A 22124-nucleotide genomic window follows, 5' to 3' on the forward strand; every position below is an offset into this window, starting at 1 on the left:
AAAATGTATACAAATATAAAAATGAAAATAACTGACATTAAAATAACTTCTTCGCTAAAAGTTACTTTATCCAATTGGATAATTTAATATAATTGTCAACTTGACCCTCACTAGTATTTACTACTGTTTAATATGTCTATTACGCACTATTCTATGACGACCTAAACTAAAGATTCGAAGACATTCTTCACTTGGGATACTCCCGATTTAGTATTGAACCCTTTTGCGCGTTTGGGGTCAGTATCAGACCAGCTTAGGCGCCATCTTGCCTTAGCTGGCATAGAAGAGAGAACCTGGTTGCATGCGGCTTCGAAACGAGACAGCTGGAGGTCACTCACAAAGGCCGCGGGATACACATTTGAGACCAACAGAAAATCCGCTGCCGAGGACAGACGTAGACGGCGAAAAAGAAAATCTAAATCGACCATCGGCGGACAATGGTTATGCCTGCGCTGGGTGTGCCAAAATATATAGGTCACGGCTGGGGCTGCGTAGCCAGGGGAAGTGATGCATTCCTCAGTAATCTTGGGACTCGTATGAAAACGTGAATTAGTGAAGAAATATAAAGCGTTTTCAAATGTAATTGAAAGTTCCCCTCTTTCAGACCTTGCGAGCTAAATACCAGGTGATCTGTTTCTTTGACCAACGGTTAACAAGGGTCTCATGTGGCCAGCAAAACGACCAACTGCCTTTGCTTTCCCCAACTTAAGTTAGGTACCCATTACATTTGGGTGGACTCAAAGGCGCCACCTTTAAAATTCCGAAATTCAAAATCTTAGACTTCGTCGAGATTCGAACCCAGGACCCCAGATTCTGAAGCCTTGAGCTTAGCCACTCAGCCACCACAACCCCTAGTTATAGGGGCTAATATGTACTTGTTTCAATGTTTTAATCTGTACATATTTTAATTGTATTAATATATTCAGACTTTTGCTTATAAGATCGACTGGTATGTATGTCTACCCAAGGCATGCGGGCAAAAAGATCTAGAGAACATAAGTAAATCATTTATAGGTAAGTGTTTACAGAACTTTCGATTTTTTTTCATTTTCTTTTCTTAAATACTTTCAATTTTTACAAAGCTTATATCAAGTTAATTTTGTCTGTCTGTCTGTCTGTCTGGTAAAAAGTTTGTACATGTTATTTCTCGGATCCAGCTGAAATTTTGCTCAATTATTTCTTTTACCTGACAACACAAGAATTAATGAAAAAAATTAACCTTTTACTTAATTAACTATTTGCTTATAATTATTTTGTTTGGTATCTCGAACAAGGGAAAGAAATTGTAATTCACTGAGGAGTTGTTATAAGCTGGATTAGCCCCCATGAGTTTGAATTCAGGTCGCCCCCCCCCCTATTTTTTAAAAATTCTTTTTTATTGTTATTTTAGATTACTTTAGATCTATTAAAAATGTCATTACACGACTGATTCAAGGTAATTGATACAAGTACACTTAATATAAGCTTTTTTTTTTTTCTTGATATATATAAGTATATATAAGTATAATACAAATATATATATATAAAGGAAGTGCCGGTTTCGATCAATGTGACAGATGATGTAAAGCTCACTGTTTCTATGATCTACGTCTACGGTTATCTAAGGGGTCATGTGACTTAAACATTCTTCAACTATAGTCGTATCAGAAACCTCATTAGTAAAAGATCTTTCTAAGACTACCCCATTAGGGCAAGCGAGAGAAAGCGGACACAGAGTTTTTTAGGTCACCTTGACCCCGTACAATGACAGACCAGTTGCCGAACCCCTAGGTCTCCCGTAGTGCCCTGGTAAGGAACTCTGCAGTGTGGCGTAGTGCCTCATAGCTTCCATACAAGTCAAGTTGACCACTGGATACGTCTCTTGCAAGACCAGTTTCTCAGTTTCTCTCTCTCTCTCTCTCTCTCTCTCTCTCTCTCTCTCTCTCTCTCTCCCCTTGTCCCGATCACCCTTCATGCTAAATGCGACATTTTTAGAGAATGTGGTCTATTGTTTCATCTTCCTCGATGCAGTGGCGACACCGTATGACGTGGTGTTCTTTAAACCGTCCGAAGTAAGCACCAGTTGGGCAGTGACCGAGTCGTAACTGGGGCAGGATGGCCTGCTCCTACGATAAAGTTACCACCACGCAGCCTTTAATTATCAAGTCGGGTGAACCCTGGGGCGTTCTAGAATCATTTAGATTCGAACGCTAGAACCTTCGTTTCGGACGCAAAGCGCTTTACAATATTAAACGGTTATCTCATCTTGCACCAATGTATTCATGCATTTTTATTGTTAGTCTAGATCTATTAAAAATGTCATTACATGACTGATTTAAAGTAATTGATACAAGCACAAGCTTTTATTTTTTTTTTATTTTGTTGATGTATATAAGTATATATAAGTATATACAAATATATATAAAAAGGAAGTGTATTAAAGGTTTTTTTTTTAAATCCAAATATTAAGAAGATTTTTTAAAATAATTCTCCTTCTTCCCAAGTCCCTGAACCAGCCATGAAAACTAATGACCTAGCAGAGTTTAGCAAGATAACATACACTACTAGATTAACACATCGATGAAAATGTATTAAAGTGAGGGAGATTTGCGCTGCATCAGCCTCACTATCTCCCCCATTGCCAGCTGAATCCAGTGGCAGAACAGAGTCCAGCTGGAGCTGGTTTGGGCTGCAATGGATGACCAGTGTGTTCTACATGTCCCACAGTGCTCCAAAAAGTTCCACGGCGTTTGCTAGGTGACGCCTGATGGCCCTGGTAGTCCAATTCGACTTGAGCGACTCGTAGCCGCAACTAGACTTCACATGCTGGTGGTGGGCAGAGACCATAGTTTCACCAGATGCTAGCTCTGGCTAACCCTCACCTGGTTTGGCCCGTCAGTCGAGGCGGTTTGCCGGGGTATGGCCGTTGCAGCATGCAGACAACTGCTTGGAGCCACAGGTGAAAGCTGGGCTCTGAGTGGAGACTAAGGTCAATGAGCTATTCAGAGTGTCCGACTGCCCAGTTGGCAGAACAACATGCTCCCCCATCACATTCCCAGCACATGGATAAGCATATGGCGTAATTATCTTCTCCCATAACTTTAAAGATAATAAAAAGTACCCACATTCCGACCTTGCAATCTATGGGGAAGATGATGTATTGGTCATCTGTTGTTGTTTTTTTTTTGGCCAACTGTTTACGAGCAGGGTGCAATGTGGCCAGCGCAACGACTAACCATCTTTACATTCCCCCAACTAAAGTCAGGTACCTATTAGATTTGGGTGGACTCAGGGGCGCCCTTAAATCCCGAAATAAAAAATCAAAATCTTCATCAAGATTCAATCCCGGGGCCTTCCGGTTCGAAAACCAAGCGCTTTACCACTGACCCACCACACCCTCAACTTAAAAGATAGAATGAACTAATAGAATTTAAAATAGTGTGGATATATTTTTGTAATGAGACTGTCATAGAGTATCTTATCTTTAAATAGAGTACGTGGACCTGAAAGGCTATGCTGCTACCTATGTTACTTTCAACCAAAAACCTTCACAAGACAACAGTTTTGTTATTGCTATGTAAGTATTAACACGTGTAAAAAACAACAACAACAACAACAACAGCAAGGTTACAAAGACAACACAAACTCAAAATCGCCCCCCCCTCCCCCCCAAAGTGGTCCAACCAGGTAGGTAAAAAGGCAGGCTTTAATATTTTTTTAGAAAGAATGTCATAATGAAATTATATCAAAGGCAAAATGACAGAGAAGAATGGGAAAAGAAGGTTGACAGATCATGTGTGGTGCCTCAAAGGTCCAGCAGACCAAGGGATTGGTGAAAGTGAATGTGAAGTTAGATGTGAACCTGGCCTAACTGATGTCTTATAATGATTATCTAATTGATCTAATTGTTTTGTAAAGCGTCAATCTTTTGTCGAAAGCCTCAAGGTAAAAAAATCATTTAGTAATGTTACAGTGTGGATGAGTGTTAGCGGGTCATATGAAAAACTACTAATTAATTGTTGTTTTAAATTTTTCTCCAGTTATAGGCCTATGCATATCAAATAGAAATTTTCTCTTTAAAAAAAAAGTAAAGCAATATATTTGTATAAACATTTTTTTTACAAAATATCTAAAACTGTTTGCATAAATGTGTTACAAATATGATAAATGGTCATCTCCCTTATTACGTAGCCTCCCGTGTTTGTTACTATTAATAGTAGGCCCTAAATAGTTGTAAAAATGGTGTATTTAAAAAAAAAAACCTCTTGCATAGTTGATTTTTTAAATAAAAAAAATAATAGAGTGTGAAAATGGATTTACCCGTTGAGCCGACCTGTTCATATCCAATGTAAAAAAAGTTGAAAACGGGTTTACCCGATTTGTTAAAACGTTGTGTTCTTTATTAGAGATACAATTAGGTACTTTTTATCTATTTTTGAGGCCCTCCGGTACATTAAACATATATTACTGTCTCCAACATGATCTTAGGAACATTTGTGCCAAGTTTTATCAAAATTGTTCAAACGGTTTTAGTTTTATTCGGAACATACATACATACACACGCCTTACTTTCTACTTTAAGAGACCGCGTACACTAAGACCCCCGCATTTTCCTTTTCTATACCAGGCTAACTGTACGGGACACGCCATTTATGTAACGGCCCCTTGAGGAACAGCGCCTGGATTGTGACATTTTGTGGGAGCTTTTTTACAACTCCGCACAGTGCAATGAGGATGCTCTCGCACCCCCTTAGGCACCCCCACGGGAGTCTTGTTTTGCTACCCTTTAGCCTAATCGTTTCCTCTTACGATCGTTTCCACCCGGGCGCCACTATGAGGCACCCGTCAGACAGAACAGTGTACACTGTTCTCATTCAGGCCGGTGAGAGGGAGCTCTTGTTCACTTTTGCTGGCCTAGAGTTCCAAGAGCCGAAGGCTCAACTCTACCAGACAGTTTCAAGAAGAAGAATAGTATAAGATATAAATATATTTACTATGTTATTGCAGTGTGGTGATATCATTACTGGTCTGTCTGTGTATTGCTGGCACAATCACTGAGTATTTTACATTACAAGATACCGAAGAAGACGAACTCACAGCGCTAGTGACTATGAACGAAAAAGAATCCAAAATATCGTTGTTTGGTCTCATTGATCATAACAGTGCAAAAGGTAGGTCAAAGGTTAATTACTTCCTTAACGCCTTTTTCTGGCACAGTTTTTGGACAGCGAGGATCGGAATAGTTTTTACACGTGTCGCCCATCATTTACAGAAACTAAACAGGGGGGGGGGGGGGAGGCGTAGTGGCAGAGTGGTTTAACTCTTTCTCTTCGTAATTATTTTTCCACATTTTAAAGGAATTCTTCATTTTGTGCATTACTATTTCACTACCCCTGTTATGATTAGGCTTCAATTGCTTTGTTGTTTGTTATCAGAAAATGTTGAATTTGGTGTAGAATTAAAGGGAAATACATGCTCTTTTTATATAATTCAAAGTCAAGTTTTAAAAAATGTAATATTAATTTAATTTAATTAGGTCAAAATCAACGATGGTATCGTTGATTAGGAGAGAGAGAGTTAAGCGCTTGGGTTCGGAACCAAAGCGTCTCTGGTCTCTAATTCTTGTTAGTTTGCTCTTTGTCTGTTTGTCAATCTACCTTACACGTTTGTGAAGAAACAAGTCCTTTTACGTTTAAAGTGCCTTTTAATTGTGAAGCATTTCCACACAACATATATACACGGCAACGGTATATACAGATACCCAGGGCCGGTCTTTGGCCACTGGAACCTTTGCGGTCGCAGTGGGCCCCGCGCTTTCATAGGCCCCGCGATAATTCTAGGTGTAATTATTAAATTGCAAAATATATACGAAACATTCCTGGAAATCTCCTGAATTTATTATAATCTCCTGAAAACTCATAAAAATCTCCTGAAAAATAGATAAAATTGTCATTTGTGGGCGTCATTCATTGCGGAAAACGCCAATCCTAACTCGCGATAAAAAAAAAAAAGGCATAATGATAAATGTAATAATCGGGCGAATTTCACCTTATTCAGAAGCTACAATACTTTATTTACTTTTATAGTTACTAGGCCCCGCGTAATCAGTTTCGCATAGGGCCCCGCCATTCTTATAACCGGCCCTGCAGATACCATACTTCACTAGCTGACTTCCTCTCTTCTTGTTTACACACTCGTCACTTCCCCCCCCCCCCAAAGTCCCCTAACTCTCGATACCCAACACTTGACCGTGTGTCACGGTTGACCACACAGTAACCGTGACACAACAACGTTCTATCACGATAGTTTAACTCTATCTCTCCGTAATTATTTACCACATTCTGGTGAAATCAACGCTGGTATCGTTAGTTAGGAGAGAAAGAGTTAACAGAATGTGGTACAGCTACCTTCCTTTACAGTTGAATGACAATGTACTTCTGATTCCAGAGAGAGTCCACAACGTCTTGCTGTCCTTCTCTGTAAGAAAAAGTCTCAGCACTGTCTTGAAGACTGACTACTCAGATGGAGACATCAAGTGTCTCAACGGTTTGAGGGTGCTGAGCATGATGTGGGTCGTGTTTGGACATACCAGCAACTTCATACCGAAAGGAAGAAGTATAGAATTCACTTATCTTATCTTATCTTATCTTATCTTACAGACGTTACTTAAAAAAAAAAAAAGATAATTACTTTCTACGCATTTCTGTGTCAATCTAGTGTTAGACACTTAGTTTCGTTTAGTTGCGCACTGTAGTAGACTGACTTTGAACGAGACATTTTCAAGTGAAGACATTGGCATTGGATTAGAGATTATTATTGTAAATAAATAACAAATTATGGCTTTTATATAGCGTTACTTTCATGCTTATGGCATGCTCAGAGCGTTTTGGTCCAATCTCAGTTGTGGGGGGTATCTATGAGAAGGTTTTTATGTGCTGCCTTTAGGCGCTCAGTAAACACAGCTCTGCCCGAGTCGGGTGTCGAACCTCGAGCCCCCATCAAGCGCACTTAGCCTCTCGACCACGCTTCCCACGCTTGTAGACTTTTAGGACAGTTACTTCTAGGCTCTTGAAGGGATATAACATCGTTTTAGAGACAGACTCGACTGTGGCCCATTCTGCATTAAAGTTCTATATTCTATCTTCATCTCGAATGAACTTAGTTATTGAGCATTGATCCTGTTGTTGGTTTTTTTGTGGTGTGATGTGTGTCCCAGCTATTCAACTCGCGTTAGTAATACACCATACAAGATACTCAAGCATCTAGGATTATCAAGGTACTTTAGAAATACAAGTACAATTTATGTACATACATCCGTTGTACTAGTCATGCATGTTAATCAGTGACTTAAACTCTGCTAATTCGTTGGTTTTCCTGGCTGACTCAGGCAACCCATTCCTTGGGGAAGAAGGAGCACTTGTACGAATTTGTTCTAGCGTATGGAATAAGAAATGTGCCTCTATCTTCGTGTCCTTCTGAGTTATTCATTAAGTTTTGTTTTTCTATTATAAATTATGGTTTAGTGTTTTATGTATTAGAGCTACTTTACTGTTTAGTTTTCTCTCCTAACCTGTCTCTAAATTTAGTGATTTTACACCCTCGGAAAGGGGGGGGGGGCGCCCCACACAGAGAGGCACCTATATATGTTCATGGTAAACGGCTGAAGGGGGGGCGCCAATAAAGTACCTTGTCCTGGGTGCACGTTTTGCTCACTACGCCTCTGAGCGAGAGTAAAGTTATGCACAATAAAGCATTTTGTAATTGTTTTTGTTTTTTAGTTCTTACAGGCCACAGTTTTCAAACAATAATTGGCTATATAAACTAGGATTTATAAAATCAGTAACTATAAAACAAACATTTATTCACAAAACTTCAAACCAAGTTGTAAATTATTGCTTGAGAAATTTAATGAAAGAAAAAAAAATACTCTTCCTTCAATGGTCTGGGCATTATTAAAGCTAAAACTGAATAGCGCAAATTCTGAGGTTTCCTTAAATAAAAAAAAAAAAAAAATTGTAGAAACTGTCTACATTTGTGACACTAAGCAACACTTGTCTCTACCCATCTTAAATGGAGGCGCCCTCAGTAGTCCCTATCGCACTGCTTGGTGCCCCCATTGTTAGCAATGTTTCTGGGAAAATATGGCAGTTGGACTTCAAAGAAGTCGCTTTGCAAATACAAATCAAAACTTTTGGCTCCGGTGAAGCACATATTGTGAAAAATTCATTTATGACGACTGCGCCCTCAGAAGTCCTCGTCACTTTGTTTTCTTGTCCTATGTGTTGTGTATAAGATATTGATTATTGGTGTTGTGTATGAGATATTGATTATTTGTGTTGTGTATGAGATATTGATGTAACTACAAAAATACTGAATAAAATTTACTATTTTCTGTCGATATGAGATGAACCTGTCTTAAGAGAGTATTGCACAGTGGGTAAACAGGATGCAGCCAAGTCCAAATTGCGAAATATCCAGCCCGTAAAATGGAGATAAGATATCCAGCCCGTAAAATGGAGATAAGATATCCAGCCCGTAAAATGGAGATAAGATATCCAGCCCGTAAAGTGGAGATATCCAGCCCATAAAGTGGAGATATCCAGCCCATAAAGTGGAGATATCCAGCCCGTAAAGTGGAGATATCCAGCCCGTAAAGTGGAGATATCCAGCCCATAAAGTGGAGATATCCAGCCCGTAAAGTGGAGATATCCAGCCCGTAAAGTGGAGATATCCAGCCCATAAAGTGGAGATATCCAGCCCGTAAAGTGGAGATATCCAGCCCGTAAAATGGAGATAAGATATCCAGCCCGTAAAGTGGAGATATCCAGCCCGTAAAGTGGAGATATCCAGCCCGTAAAATGGAGATAAGATATCCAGCCCGTAAAGTGGAGATATCCAGCCCGTAAAGTGGAGATATCCAGCCCGTAAAATGGAGATAAGATATCCAGCCCGTAAAGTGGAGATATCCAGCCCATAAAGTGGAGATATCCAGCCCGTAAAGTGGAGATATCCAGCCCGTAAAGTGGAGATATCCAGCCCATAAAGTGGAGATATCCAGCCCGTAAAGTGGAGATATCCAGCCCGTAAAGTGGAGATATCCAGCCCATAAAGTGGAGATATCCAGCCCGTAAAGTGGAGATATCCAGCCCGTAAAATGGAGATAAGATATCCAGCCCGTAAAGTGGAGATATCCAGCCCGTAAAGTGGAGATATCCAGCCCGTAAAATGGAGATAAGATATCCAGCCCGTAAAGTGGAGATATCCAGCCCATAAAGTGGAGATATCCAGCCCGTAAAGTGGAGATATCCAGCCCGTAAAGTGGAGATATCCAGCCCATAAAGTGGAGATATCCAGCCCGTAAAGTGGAGATATCCAGCCCATAAAGTGGAGATATCCAGCCCGTAAAGTGGAGATATCCAGCCCGTAAAATGGAGATAAGATATCCAGCCCGTAAAGTGGAGATATCCAGCCCGTAAAGTGGAGATATCCAGCCCGTAAAATGGAGATAAGATATCCAGCCCGTAAAGTGGAGATATCCAGCCCATAAAGTGGAGATATCCAGCCCGTAAAGTGGAGATATCCAGCCCGTAAAGTGGAGATATCCAGCCCATAAAGTGGAGATATCCAGCCCGTAAAGTGGAGATATCCAGCCCGTAAAGTGGAGATATCCAGCCCATAAAGTGGAGATATCCAGCCCGTAAAGTGGAGATATCCAGCCCATAAAGTGGAGATATCCAGCCCGTAAAGTGGAGATATCCAGCCCGTAAAGTGGAGATATCCAGCCCATAAAGTGGAGATATCCAGCCCATAAAGTGGAGATATCCAGCCCGTAAAGTGGAGATATCCAGCCCGTAAAGTGGAGATATCCAGCCCATAAAGTGGAGATATCCAGCCCGTAAAGTGGAGATATCCAGCCCATAAAGTGGAGATATCCAGCCCGTAAAGTGGAGATATCCAGCCCGTAAAGTGGAGATATCCAGCCCATAAAGTGGAGATATCCAGCCCGTAAAGTGGAGATATCCAGCCCATAAAGTGGAGATATCCAGCCCGTAAAGTGGAGATATCCAGCCCGTAAAGTGGAGATATCCAGCCCATAAAGTGGAGATATCCAGCCCATAAAGTGGAGATATCCAGCCCGTAAAGTGGAGATATCCAGCCCATAAAGTGGAGATATCCAGCCCATAAAGTGGCGCTATTCAACCCGTAAAGTGGAGATATCCAGCCCATAAAGTGGCGCTATTCAACCCGTAAAGTGGAGATATCCAGCTCATAAAGTGGTGCTATCCAGCTCATAAAGTGGTGCTATCCAGCTCATAAAGTGGTGCTATCCAGCTCATAAAGTGGCGCTATCCAGCTCATAAAGTGGTGCTATCCAGCTCATAAAGTGGTGCTATCCAGCTCATAAAGTGGTGCTATCCAGCCCATAAAGTGGCGCTATCCAACCCATAAGGTGGTGCTATTCAGCCCATAAAGTGGTGCTATCCAACCCTTAAAGTGGCGCTATCCAACCCATAAAGTGGTGCTATCCAGCCCGTAAAGTGGTGCTATTCAGCCCATAAAGTGGTGCTATCCAGCCCATAAAGTGGTGCTATCCAGCCCATAAAGTGGTGCTATTCAGCCCATAAAGTGGTGCTATCCAACCCGTAAAGTGGTGCTATCCAGCCCATAAAGTGGTGCTATCCAGCCCATAAAGTGATGCTATCCAGCCCATAAAGTGGCGCTATCCAACCCATAAAGTGGTGCTATCCAGCCCATAAAGTGGTGCTATCCAGCCCATAAAGTGGTGCTATCCAGCCCATAAAGTGATGCTATCCAGCCCATAAAGTGGCGCTATCCAACCCATAAAGTGGTGCTACCCAGCCCGTAAAGTGGTGCTATCCAGCCCATAAAGTGGCGCTACCCAGCCCGTAAAGTGGTGCTATCCAGTCAATAAAGTGGTGCTACCCAGCCCATAAAGTGGTGCTACCCAGCCCGTAAAGTGGTGCTATCCAGCCCATAAAGTGGCGCTACCCAGCCCGTAAAGTGGTGCTATCCAGTCAATAAAGTGGCGCAATCCAGCCCGTACTAACGTTGCACAATGAAAACGCAGAGTCTAAATTCCTTTTGAATTAATTTCGCTGCTGGGTCGAAGCGGTCTTACTGCGACATTTTGTGGGAAGACTTGAGCTATCGAATTCCTGATGACCAACGTGTGACCAGCATGACGGCTGACATCGTTTGGATCCGATATCTTAAGTCCCAATGCCGCGATATGGAAAATGCATGTCACTGATATGAAGAATTCACATTTTTTATATACAGCAGTGTCATGGAGGCGTGGTGGCTGAGCAGTAGAGCGCTTGGCTTCGGGACCGGGGTTCGAATCCTAGTGAAGACTGGGATTTTTAATTTCGGAATCTTCGAGTCCGCCCAGCTCTAATGGGTACCTGAGATTAGTTGGGTTTAAAGTAAAGGCGCTTGGTCGTTGTGCTGGACATATGACACCCTCGTTAACCGTAGGCCACAGAAACAGATGACCTTTACATCATCTGCCCTATAGACCACAAGGTCTAAAAGGGGAACTAGTTAGGCCAGGTTCACATCTAACTTTACATTCATTTTCACCTATCCTTTGATCTGCGGGACCGTTGGGGCACTACACAAGATCTGTTAACCTTCTTTCTCCATTCTTATCTCTCATTTGTCTTTGATATAATTTCATTTGGATGTTCTTTCTGAAAATATTGAAGCCTGCCTGGGTGGACCACTTCGGGGGCCGATTTTGAGTTTGTGTTTCCACACAAACTGTCTTTTGTAACCTTGTTTTTTTTTACTTTGGTAATGTCCCACTACACCTCTGACCCTTGATGCCCGCAATATGGCCACGAAACTTCATCCACAGTACATAAAGTGAAGCAACAGAAAATCGTGGGAAAGTGGACTCAAGGACCCTTTTTTTTTTTTGCGATGATGTGACCCTTGACACATGAATCAAAAAATATATAAGGCCCCTTATCGAAAAAATCTTAGTTATTAATTGTAGATAATTCAGAAATAGTTTTTGTTTATCATTATCTGTTCATATTAACTTATACATTTTGTTTCGTAGAGGATAAGGAAGAGTATACTTTTGAGTTCATCTTTTACCTTTTTTGCAACGCTCCTTTCGCTGTGGACTCTTTCTTTTTACTCAGGTAAAGAAAACAAGTAATCTAAGAGAGAGAGAGAGAGAGAGAGAGAGAGAGAGAGAGAGAGAGAGAGAGAGAGAGAGAGGAAGACAGACTGAAACAGAGGGAGATAGAGAGAACAATAGAGCGAAAGGAGGAAAGCAATGTCCAGAGAGAGAAAGAGAGAGAGAGAGAGGAAGACAGACTGAAACAGAGGGAGATAGAGAGAACAATAGAGTGAAAGGAGGAAAGCAATGTCCAGAGAGAGAAAGAGAGAGAGGAAGACAGACTCAAACAGAGGGAGATAGAGAGAACAATAGAGCGAAAGGAGGAAAGCAATGTCCAGAGAGAGAAAGAGAGAGAGAGAGAGGAAGACAGACTGAAACAGAGGGAGATAGAGAGAACAATAGAGCGAAAGGAGGAAAGCAATGTCCAGAGAGAGAAAGAGAGAGAGAGAGAGGAAGACAGACTGAAACAGAGGGAGATAGAGAGAACAATAGAGCGAAAGGAGGAAAGCAATGTCCAGAGAGAGAAAGAGAGAGAGGAAGACAGACTGAAACAGAGGGAGATAGAGAGAACAATAGAGCGAAAGGAGGAAAGCAATGTCCAGAGAGAGAAAGAGAGAGGAAGACAGACTGAAACAGAGGGAGATAGAGAGAACAATAGAGCGAAAGGAGGAAAGCAATGTCCAGAGAGAGAAAGAGAGAGAGGAAGACAGACTGAAACAGAGGGAGATAGAGAGAACAATAGAGCGAAAGGAGGAAAGCAATGTCCAGAGAGAGAAAGAGGAAGACAGACTGAAACAGAGGGAGATAGAGAGAACAATAGAGCGAAAGGAGGAGAGCAATGTCCAGAGAGAGAGAGAGGAAGAGATAAATAAAAGGAACAAACTCAGAGAGACTGAAGCTCTCAGATTCAAAGACAGAGAGAGAGAGACAGAAAGCAAGCGAGATAGAGAAAGAAAGAGGGAGAGAGAGAAATATGGAGAGCATTTTAGAGAGAGAGAAAAAGAGCGAGAGACTGAGACTCACAGAGAGAGACAGGAAGAAAGACAGAAAGAAAGCCAGAAAGACAGAGCAAGAGAGAGACATAAAGACAAAAGAGAGAGAGAGAGAGAAATGCGATACAAGTTAAGCAGGGGGTCTACAGAAAACCAGAAAACATAGTTAGGGGTCTACAAGACAAAAAAGTTTGGGAACCGTTTCTGGTTATGTACTTCTGAAGTTATTTCCCTTTGTTTCGTCGGTTACATTTAGATTATTAAAAAACAATAAGTGTTATTGACAAGCTCAATTTTATATTTTAAACAATAATTTATTGGACCTAACAAAAAATGAATCAATTACAAAATAGCGAATTGGTGAATTAGTTATATATATAATTAATTAATTTGTTTGATATCAAATAAGGGAAATAACTGGTATATTATTGATAGATGTTGTTTTAAGAGCGAAGTTCTTCCCCCTTTAGATACGCTTTGGTTCTCTTTTTAAATGTTTTTTTTTTTTTTTTTCATTTTCCTTGTTTTACTTTTATCCCAATTAAACGTATGTCAGGTGCGCTTTAGGGTGCTGATCACAGACCTATATATATATATATATATATATATATATATATATATATATACTATATCTAGACTGGAAATCTGAAACAAATTTGTATGCGCGATTGATCAACTCACAGACCAATGTTTCTGGGAAAATATGGCAGTTGTCTCAAAGAAGTCGCTTTGCAATATAAATCCAAACTTTTGGCTCCGGTGAAGCATATATTGTGAAAAATTCATTTATGATGACTGCGCCCCCAATATATATATATATATATATATTGTTATGTATTACTCATAGAACTATATATATTAATTCAAATTCATGAAATATAGCCATTTCCTGTTAGTTTCCATTAAGATACAATACCGTAATCCTAGATTGAAATAATTCACGTTTATTGAGTTTAGGCATCTTATGTACATTTAAATAGATTGATTCTGTTTTTTATGTATCTAAAAATTGCGAAATAATAATTATGAGACGAGAGTGCTCTTTTTTTTCGATGTTTAATTTCTAGATTAAGATCTAAACATAAAATTATATATTACATAGGTTAGGGTTAAAAAAAACAAAAACAACTTTACTTCTTATAACTACTTTACAAAACAACGCCTTGTGTCATCTTTTTGAAAAAGTTTTTCATGACATTTTTTTGTAGTGTTAAAAGATCTACATGTCCAGTCTAGATATTAGGCCTATATATATATTTAGAGATACCCAAAAGTTCCAAATTTAACGTTACGTCATGCCATCTGCAACAGCTTATGGAGCCCGAGTCCTTGACTCCCTCTTCGTTCTTAAGCTACGCCAGGTAAAAATAACAAAAGGGCATCAGAAATGTATGTTAAGGCAAAATTTCCAGAAATGTCTTTAGATTAAAACATTGTCTTGGTTGTTTTGTTGTTTTTCTTTCCAAGTGGCTGTCTGGTGTCGTATATATTTATCACAAAGATAAAGGCGATTGGTTATCTCACAGCTAGTCACATGATCCAGTACTACAGTCACAGATACTTAAGGTGAGGGCTTATGGATCTAAGTTTAGAGAGCGCTAATTTTCTATTTCTGTTTAGCAAAAGTTGTAAATGTATTTCATTTGTATTATCTCCACTATATAGTTGTGATTCTGAAGTACTGTTTATTTCTTTACTGCCTAACAAAGTCTGTATCTTGTATCTCTTACTCTTTCTCTCTAATCTCTCTGTTTCACACACACTCTCTCTCTCTCTATCTCTCTCACATCTAAACTTTCTTCTTTTCTCTTTCTCTTGATTTAGTGTTCCTCACTCTCTTTCATACTTTTACTACACTTCGCTTTCCATCCTCTCTCTCTCTCTCTCTCTCTCTTCCACTCTCTCTTTCCCTCTTTCTCTCTTTTTCTCTCTCTCCATCTCTCTCTTTCTCTCTCTTTTTCTTTCTCTTTTCCACTCTCTCTCTCTGTTTCTCTCTCTTCCACTCTCTCTTTCCCTCTTTCTCTCTCTTTCTCTCTCTCCATCTCTCTCTTTCTCTCTCTTTTTCTTTCTCTTTTCCACTCTCTCTCTGTTTCTCTCTCTTCCACTCTCTCTTTCTCTCTCTTTTCTCTCTTTCTCTCTCTTTTCCACTCTCTCTCTCTTTCTCTCTCTTCCACTCTCTCTTTCTCTCTCTTCCACTCTCTCTTTCTCTCTTTCTCTTTCTTCCACTCTCTCTCTTTTTCTCTCTTTTCTTCCACTCTCTTCCTCTTCCTCTCTCTTTCTCTCTCTTTTTCACGCTCTCTCTCTCTCTCTCTCTCTTCCACTCTCTCTCTTTCTCTCTCTTTCTCTCTCTCTTTCTTCCACTCTCTCCCTCTTCCTTTCTCTTTCTCTCTCTTTTTCACGCTCTCTATCTCTCTTTCTCTCTCTCTCTTCCACTCTCTCTCTTTCTCTCTTTCTCTCTCTCTTCCACTCTCTCTCTTTCTCTCTTTCTAGCTCTCTTTCTCTCTCTCTCTCTCTCTCTCTCTTTTTCTTTCTCTCTTCCACTCTCTCTCCCTTTCTCTCTCTTTTCCACCCTCTCCCTCCTCTCTCTTTCTCTCTCTCTTCCACTCTCTCTCTCCTATGTTGTACGTTGTGTGTCGTCTAAAACATACCGTGGTTTAACCAAACTCACGATCAATTCACCTTCTTCTATTTCTCATTATAAAGGTTGACGCCCCTGTTCGCTCTTACCATTCTGATACATACAGGGCTATCGCCTTATCTGGGGAATGGCCCCATGGCCCACTACGTCGAGCAATCAAAATGTCAGCTTTATTGGTGGCGCAATTTATTGTACATAAGTAATTTGTATTCCTACAATGACTTGGTAAGAGAATACTGTATCGTTTTCAAATCTACGCAATTTTTTTTGTTTCTTAAAGTACTTCTAAATCTAGTTGATTGAATTAAGGTATAGTACTTACTGACGATCCTCAGAAAAAAAAAAATTATGGTGCCCACTAGCCGGATATGACCCGCAACCTGATTTTATCCTGATTGGTCTAACGGTTTTGATTTCTATGTTGGAAATACATACATACATACATACATACATACATACATACATACATACATACATACATGCATAAATACATACATAAATACACCTTACTGTCTGCTTTATATATTAGATCAAGGGTGGGCAACTTTTTTGGATCGAGGGCCACATTTCTTTAAATTTTGGAATGGCGGGCCGCATATGTATATACAACTTAGAAAGATACTCTAGTTAACTTTTAATTCATATTTACACTGTATTATATTCACGTTTCTTTTCTTCCACACTTCACGTATTCACGATTCTTTTCTTCCACACTCCACGTTAATGAATTACAACAAGAGTTAGCAATTTTTTGAAATCAAATTAAGAATTTTTTAAAATTGCTATTGTCTTTTTATATTACAATAACCCCACTAATATACAGTTGTACTTAATGTGCAGTATTTTACTTTTTACACCCGTGCATAATGTTCCGGAACAGTAGAACTAGCTTACTAGTTGTTATCCTTGTGACTGCTGTCAAATTACAGTCAGTCGAAATCGACCAGTAATTATACTTGTTTAGTTTTCCCCACGCAAAATATAATGCTTGTTCACTGGATGAGACAATATATGTTCCGGAAGTTAAATGTCGGGACGAGCGAAACTTGCCCTTTTGGAGCATCACCAGAGAATGCTGACCATGTCCTTCAATGGTGCATACTAAATCAGAGACCCGAACAGGACTCTGGCCCCAAAGCCCTCCTATAGAACCCAAACTATTCCGAGAACTGCCTGATCTAGAGACCACTACGCGGTTCATCTTAGATATAGGATTACTGATCTGAACCTTCCAACATGTAAAATGAGAACAAAGAAGAAGAACAGTTGTATGTGTACACAAATAGTGTGAACTGCAGCACATATTGTAAAGTATTGACATACAGATTCTGGCACTCATATGACTCCTGTGGAAATACTGACTGGAAATTCTCTTTGCTCGGAGTTATGTCCTCTGGAGCTAAATCAGCTTCTGCGCTAAATGGTGAGCTAATTGTATTGAAAATCGGTTCCTGACGTCTTAAAATTGGCTTTTATAAATTGCAAAATTAAGGAATCTAAATAAGTGTTGTACTTTTAATCATTTCACTAGAAATAATTTCACCTTTTAGCAAAGGAAAATGACAAAACCTGTTTTCTTTTGCTTGCTTGTAGGAATGGGAAAGCCTTGTTTGAAAAGATTTAACATCCATTTACATTTCATATGCAAAAAACTGACAATTATGAAACATGAAATCTGTCTTCCACACTTCATTAGAAATATTGGTAACAAAGTCACAGTCAATGTCCTTCAAGTAACAGAACAATTTCTTCCTTGAGATTTTATATTGTTCTCATTTACCTTGCCCATGCTAAGATGGCGGATATATTGGATTAGTTTGTTCATAATCGAAACTACCTGTGGTTGATATGCCCTAGCTCTAATAAGTAAGATTACTATATAGCTCTCGCTATTATGAAGTTGATATTTTATGAAGCTTTGTGCAAACTTTCCTGTTTAAAGTTTATGGTTGGGGTATTAAAAAACACACCATTTTACTCAGTCAAAGATCGACCTTCATCAGTTGTTACACTTGACAAGCATATCCAGCATACAACACAGTTTTTCATAGCATTGAATAAATACTGATCAGAGATTGTGTCTTGAATCGAGTGTATTGATGTATAGCCAATAAGCATAGTCTTCGTTTGCTTGAAACTTTTTATAATGAAAGTTTCAATAATTTATATTTATATTATTTTTAATAAATTTGCATTTTTATAAGTATATACTGTGGGCACACCTGACTTCTGTAGGTGTCGGCGGGCCGCATAAGACACTCCGGCGGGCCGCATGTGGCTCGCGGGCCGTAATTTGCCCACCCCTGTATTAGATACATTAGATGGAGGATTCGCACCAACCACGAAATAAACCAGCTATAGGAAGACCCCCTCCTTAGTAACGGAAATAAAAAGGAACCGTTACGTTGGGGGTAGGTCACCTCGAAAGAATATCAGGGAACAGAGGAACAAAGATTGTTCACCGGCAAAAACCAAAAGGCAGACGTCCCAAAAGGCTGACCACGACTACGGTGGCTTGGTGACGTAGAGGCAAATCTGCAACAGCTTGAAGTCCGGGCAAGGAGACTTGAGCCCAGGATAGATCAGAATGGAGAGATGTGCTAAAGCAGGCCAGAGCCATCCACGGGCTGTAGTGCCAATTAGATGGATCTTAGTGCTTTCTGATAATTTGAAAGGATATAAAGAGTGCGCATGTCTGAAACAAGTAGTGTTTGAGTGAAAAAAAAAGATACAGTTTGGCATTATAGTGTCATTGGCGTAACAAGTTTAAGTTTAGTTGTTTTTTTTTACTAGGATAGTAAAACAGGTTGTTTTAAATAGCTTGGAGCTATTGTTTGTTTGTGAAATGTTTGACATGCTTCGGATGGTCCTTCAGAGGTGAAGATAATTTACGCTCTAATTGAACAGATAAAAGACATTTGTCAATATTGTTAGCCCAGGTTGTCAACAGGTGTAAGGGAAAGAAAGGAGAGAGCAATGGGGGAGAGATTAGTAGACGCGTGATAGCTCAACTCTGGCATCACTCAATCACTTAGAACTTTCAGAGTAGCCAGGTTTTGTTTTAATGCTAATAACACGTTTAGTGTGCCAGTTGGCCTTGCTTCTGTGAGCAATATATTCCCTTGAACCTCTGCAGATCTACGTATTTAAAATGTGCATCAAAAATAAGATTATAATTAGAATGTTCCACTGTGACTAAGTGACATTATCCGCTTGGTTGCACATCGAGGAGACTCGAACTTCTAATCTCTATGAGATTTAGACTTACGCTCAGTTGTATTAGTTGAGCGCCTAAAGCAGTGAAGAAACCACCCAATTATCTCATTACATATCCTTCTAAATGGCCTACTTACAGGTCCTCCTTACATGTCCTCCTTAAATGCCCTCCTGAATGTCCTTCTTACACGTCCTCCTTACATATCCTCGATAATGTCCTCTTTACATGTCTTCCGTACAAGTCCTACTTAATCTCCTCGTTTATGTTCTCCTTAATGTCATAGTTTGTCCTCCCTACATGTCCTTCTTAATGTCTTCGTTTGTCCTCCTTATACGTCCTCCGTATACGTCCTCCTTATATGTCCTCGTTTATGTCCTCTTTTCATGTCCTCGTGTATGTACTCCTTACATGTCCTTCCTACACGCCATCCTTACATATCCTCGTTAATGTCCTCCTTACATTTCTTCCTCAATGTCCTACTTAATGTCCTAGTTTATGTCCTACTTAATGTCCTAGTTTATATACTCGTTAATGTCCTCGTTTGTCCTCCCTACATGCCCTCCTTAATGGCCTCGTTTGTCCTATCTACATGCCCTCCTTAATGTCCTCGTTTGTCCTTCTTACATGTTCTCCTTGTGTCCTCCTTTCATGTCCTCGTGTATGTCCTCCTTACATGTCCTTCATAATGTCATCAAAAGTGACTGTGACACAACGCACTGGGCACTCTATTAACATAAAAGCTGCTTATATATATCCATAACTTTTTTTACATCTGTTTTGAAATTCAGTGTGTTCCCTGGACCTGGTACATGCCGAATGATATGCAGTTCTACGCCATAGCTCCACTGTTCACAATACCAATAGTCTATGGGTGAGTAGGCTGTTCAACAATGACGAGCTAGCATTACTCACCGGCTACGGCCGGCCCCATCCGATTTGGTCCCATGCTATATATTATTTATTTTGCCAGGGACGCCCACAATTTTATAAGGTGGACCGGCCCGTAAATTCGAGTATCACATTTCTACCCCCCCCCCCAACTCTCCGCTTTAACAGTCTTCTTTACACTATCTGACAATACTACTGCTTTTCAGTAATTTAAAAATATTTGATAGGCTAGATCAAGGGTGGGCAATATTTTTGTATCGAGGGCCGCATTAAAAAAAAGTTTGGTAATGGAGGGCAGCATATATATATTATAAATAAATAAATAAATATATATATATATATATATATATATATATATATTAGAAAGATAAGCTCAGTCAACATTGACCAGTGATTATACTTGTTTAGTTTCCACAAAAAATGCTTGCTCACTGAATGAGACAATTTATGTTCCGGAAGTTAAATGTCGGGACGAGCGAAGCCTTCCTTTGTGGTGGAGCATCACCAGAGAATGCTGACCATGACCTTCAATGGTGCATACTAAATCAAGGGACTGAACAAGACTCTCCAAAGACTATTCGGAGAACTGCCTGATCTGGAAACCACTGCACGGTTCATCTCAGATATAGAATTACTGATCTGAACCCTCCAACATGTAAAATGAGAACGAAGAAGAACAGATGTATGTGTACCCAAATAGTGTGAACAGCAGCAAAGTTTTTTAAAGTGTGGAAATACAGCTTCTGGCGCCCATAAAACTCTCTTGGTAGAGCTGACTAGAACTTCTCTTTGCTTTGAGTTACGTCCTCTGGAGCTGAATCGGCTTCTCTTAATAAGTGTTGTACTTTTAATCATTTCACTAAATATAGTTTCACCTTTCAGCAAAGAAAAATGACAAAAACTTTTCTGGCACCCATAAAACTCTCTTGGTAGAGCTGACTGGAACTTCTCTTTGCTTTGAGTTATGTCCTCTGGAGCTGAATCGGCTTCTCTTAATAAGTGTTGTACTTTTAATCATTTCACTAAATATAGTTTCACCTTTCAGCAAAGAAAAATGACAAAAACTTTTTTTTTTTGCTTTTCTGTAGAAATGGGAAAGCCTTGTTTGAAAAGATTTAACATGCATTTACATTTCATATGTATACAATCAATTGCAGAAGATATTATAAAAACATGATATTTTGTCTTCCACTCTTCATTAGAAATATTGGTAACAAAGTCACAGTCAATGTCCTTCAAGTAATATAACAATTTCATCCTTGAGATTTTATATTCTTCTCCTTTTCCATTTGTATTTCATTAGCCTGTTAAGGTTAAACTTCAATAATTTTTTTTTATCAGAAAATGTTATAACTGGTATAGATAAATGTATGCCCTTTTTATATAACACAAATTAAAGTTTACGAACCCAAAAATTAAGTTAATTTAATGGGGTCAAATCAACGATGGCATTGTCGATCGGGATTGAAAGAGTTAACTAATAGCTTATTTGTTTTATTGATTGATGATTTGTCATCAATAGTAAATGATTGAGAAACTTGATACAATCATGGAAAGTGTAGGAAATAATGAATTTATAAAGTATACAATATTTGTTCCAGACAGACAGAAAGACGGACAGAGTTGATATTATTATAGCTTTTTTATATAGCGCTATTTTCATGCTTAGAGAGCGCTTTTGGTCCAATCTCATTTGTGGACCAGTGGGGGGGTATCAAGGAGTTGGTTTTCCGTGCTGCCTTTAAGCGCTCAGTAAACACAACTCTGCCCGAGTCGGGTGTCGAACCTCGAGCCCTCTTCTAGGTAGCCAAGATAAGCCAAGTTCAAGTGCACTTGGCCTCTCGACCACGCCTGGTAAACAGAAAATGAAGGAAACAGAATGTTTATGAGGAGATATTGAAAGAAATTCTATCCAAGAATGCGAGACTAGTCCTAAAAAAAAAAAGGTTCAAAATTTTTAACAAATTAGAAAAAAGGGCAAGAAGATATGGTTAAAGAGAGTTAAAGTTTTCTTTTAGAAAGAGATAGGGTTAAAGAGAGTTGAAGTTTTCTTTTAGAAAGAGATAGGGTTAAAGAGAGTTAAAGTTTTCTTTTAGAAAGAGATAGGGTTAAAGAGAGTTAAAGTTTTCTTTTAGAAAGAGATAGGGTTAAAGAGAGTTGAAGTTTTCTTTTAGAAAGAGATAGGGTTAAAGAGAGTTAAAGTTTTCTTTTAGAAAGAGATAGGGTTAAAGAGAGTTGAAGTTTTCTTTTAGAAAG

General features: G+C 39.5%; 1 protein-coding gene across 2 annotated transcripts in view; it reads left to right on the plus strand.

Moving 5' to 3' along the window:
* The window catches only part of LOC106078447 (nose resistant to fluoxetine protein 6-like), a 41698-nt gene that overhangs the window by 9369 nt on the left and 10205 nt on the right, over nucleotides 1–22124 (plus strand). The window contains exons 5-12 of one of the 2 annotated variants that reach the window (XM_056013164.1): nucleotides 927–1014; nucleotides 3472–3556; nucleotides 4987–5150; nucleotides 6427–6594; nucleotides 12068–12152; nucleotides 14593–14691; nucleotides 15829–15988; nucleotides 19769–19851. In XM_056013164.1, the coding sequence (XP_055869139.1) occupies nucleotides 927–1014; nucleotides 3472–3556; nucleotides 4987–5150; nucleotides 6427–6594; nucleotides 12068–12152; nucleotides 14593–14691; nucleotides 15829–15988; nucleotides 19769–19851 (932 nt within the window). The remainder of the gene's footprint in view (nucleotides 1–926; nucleotides 1015–3471; nucleotides 3557–4986; nucleotides 5151–6426; nucleotides 6595–12067; nucleotides 12153–14592; nucleotides 14692–15828; nucleotides 15989–19768; nucleotides 19852–22124) is intronic. The other variant, XM_056013166.1, reaches the window with a different exon arrangement.

The sequence above is a fragment of the Biomphalaria glabrata genome, chromosome 15 (assembly GCF_947242115.1).
Source record: "Biomphalaria glabrata chromosome 15, xgBioGlab47.1, whole genome shotgun sequence".
NCBI classification, from domain to species: Eukaryota; Metazoa; Mollusca; class Gastropoda; family Planorbidae; genus Biomphalaria; species Biomphalaria glabrata.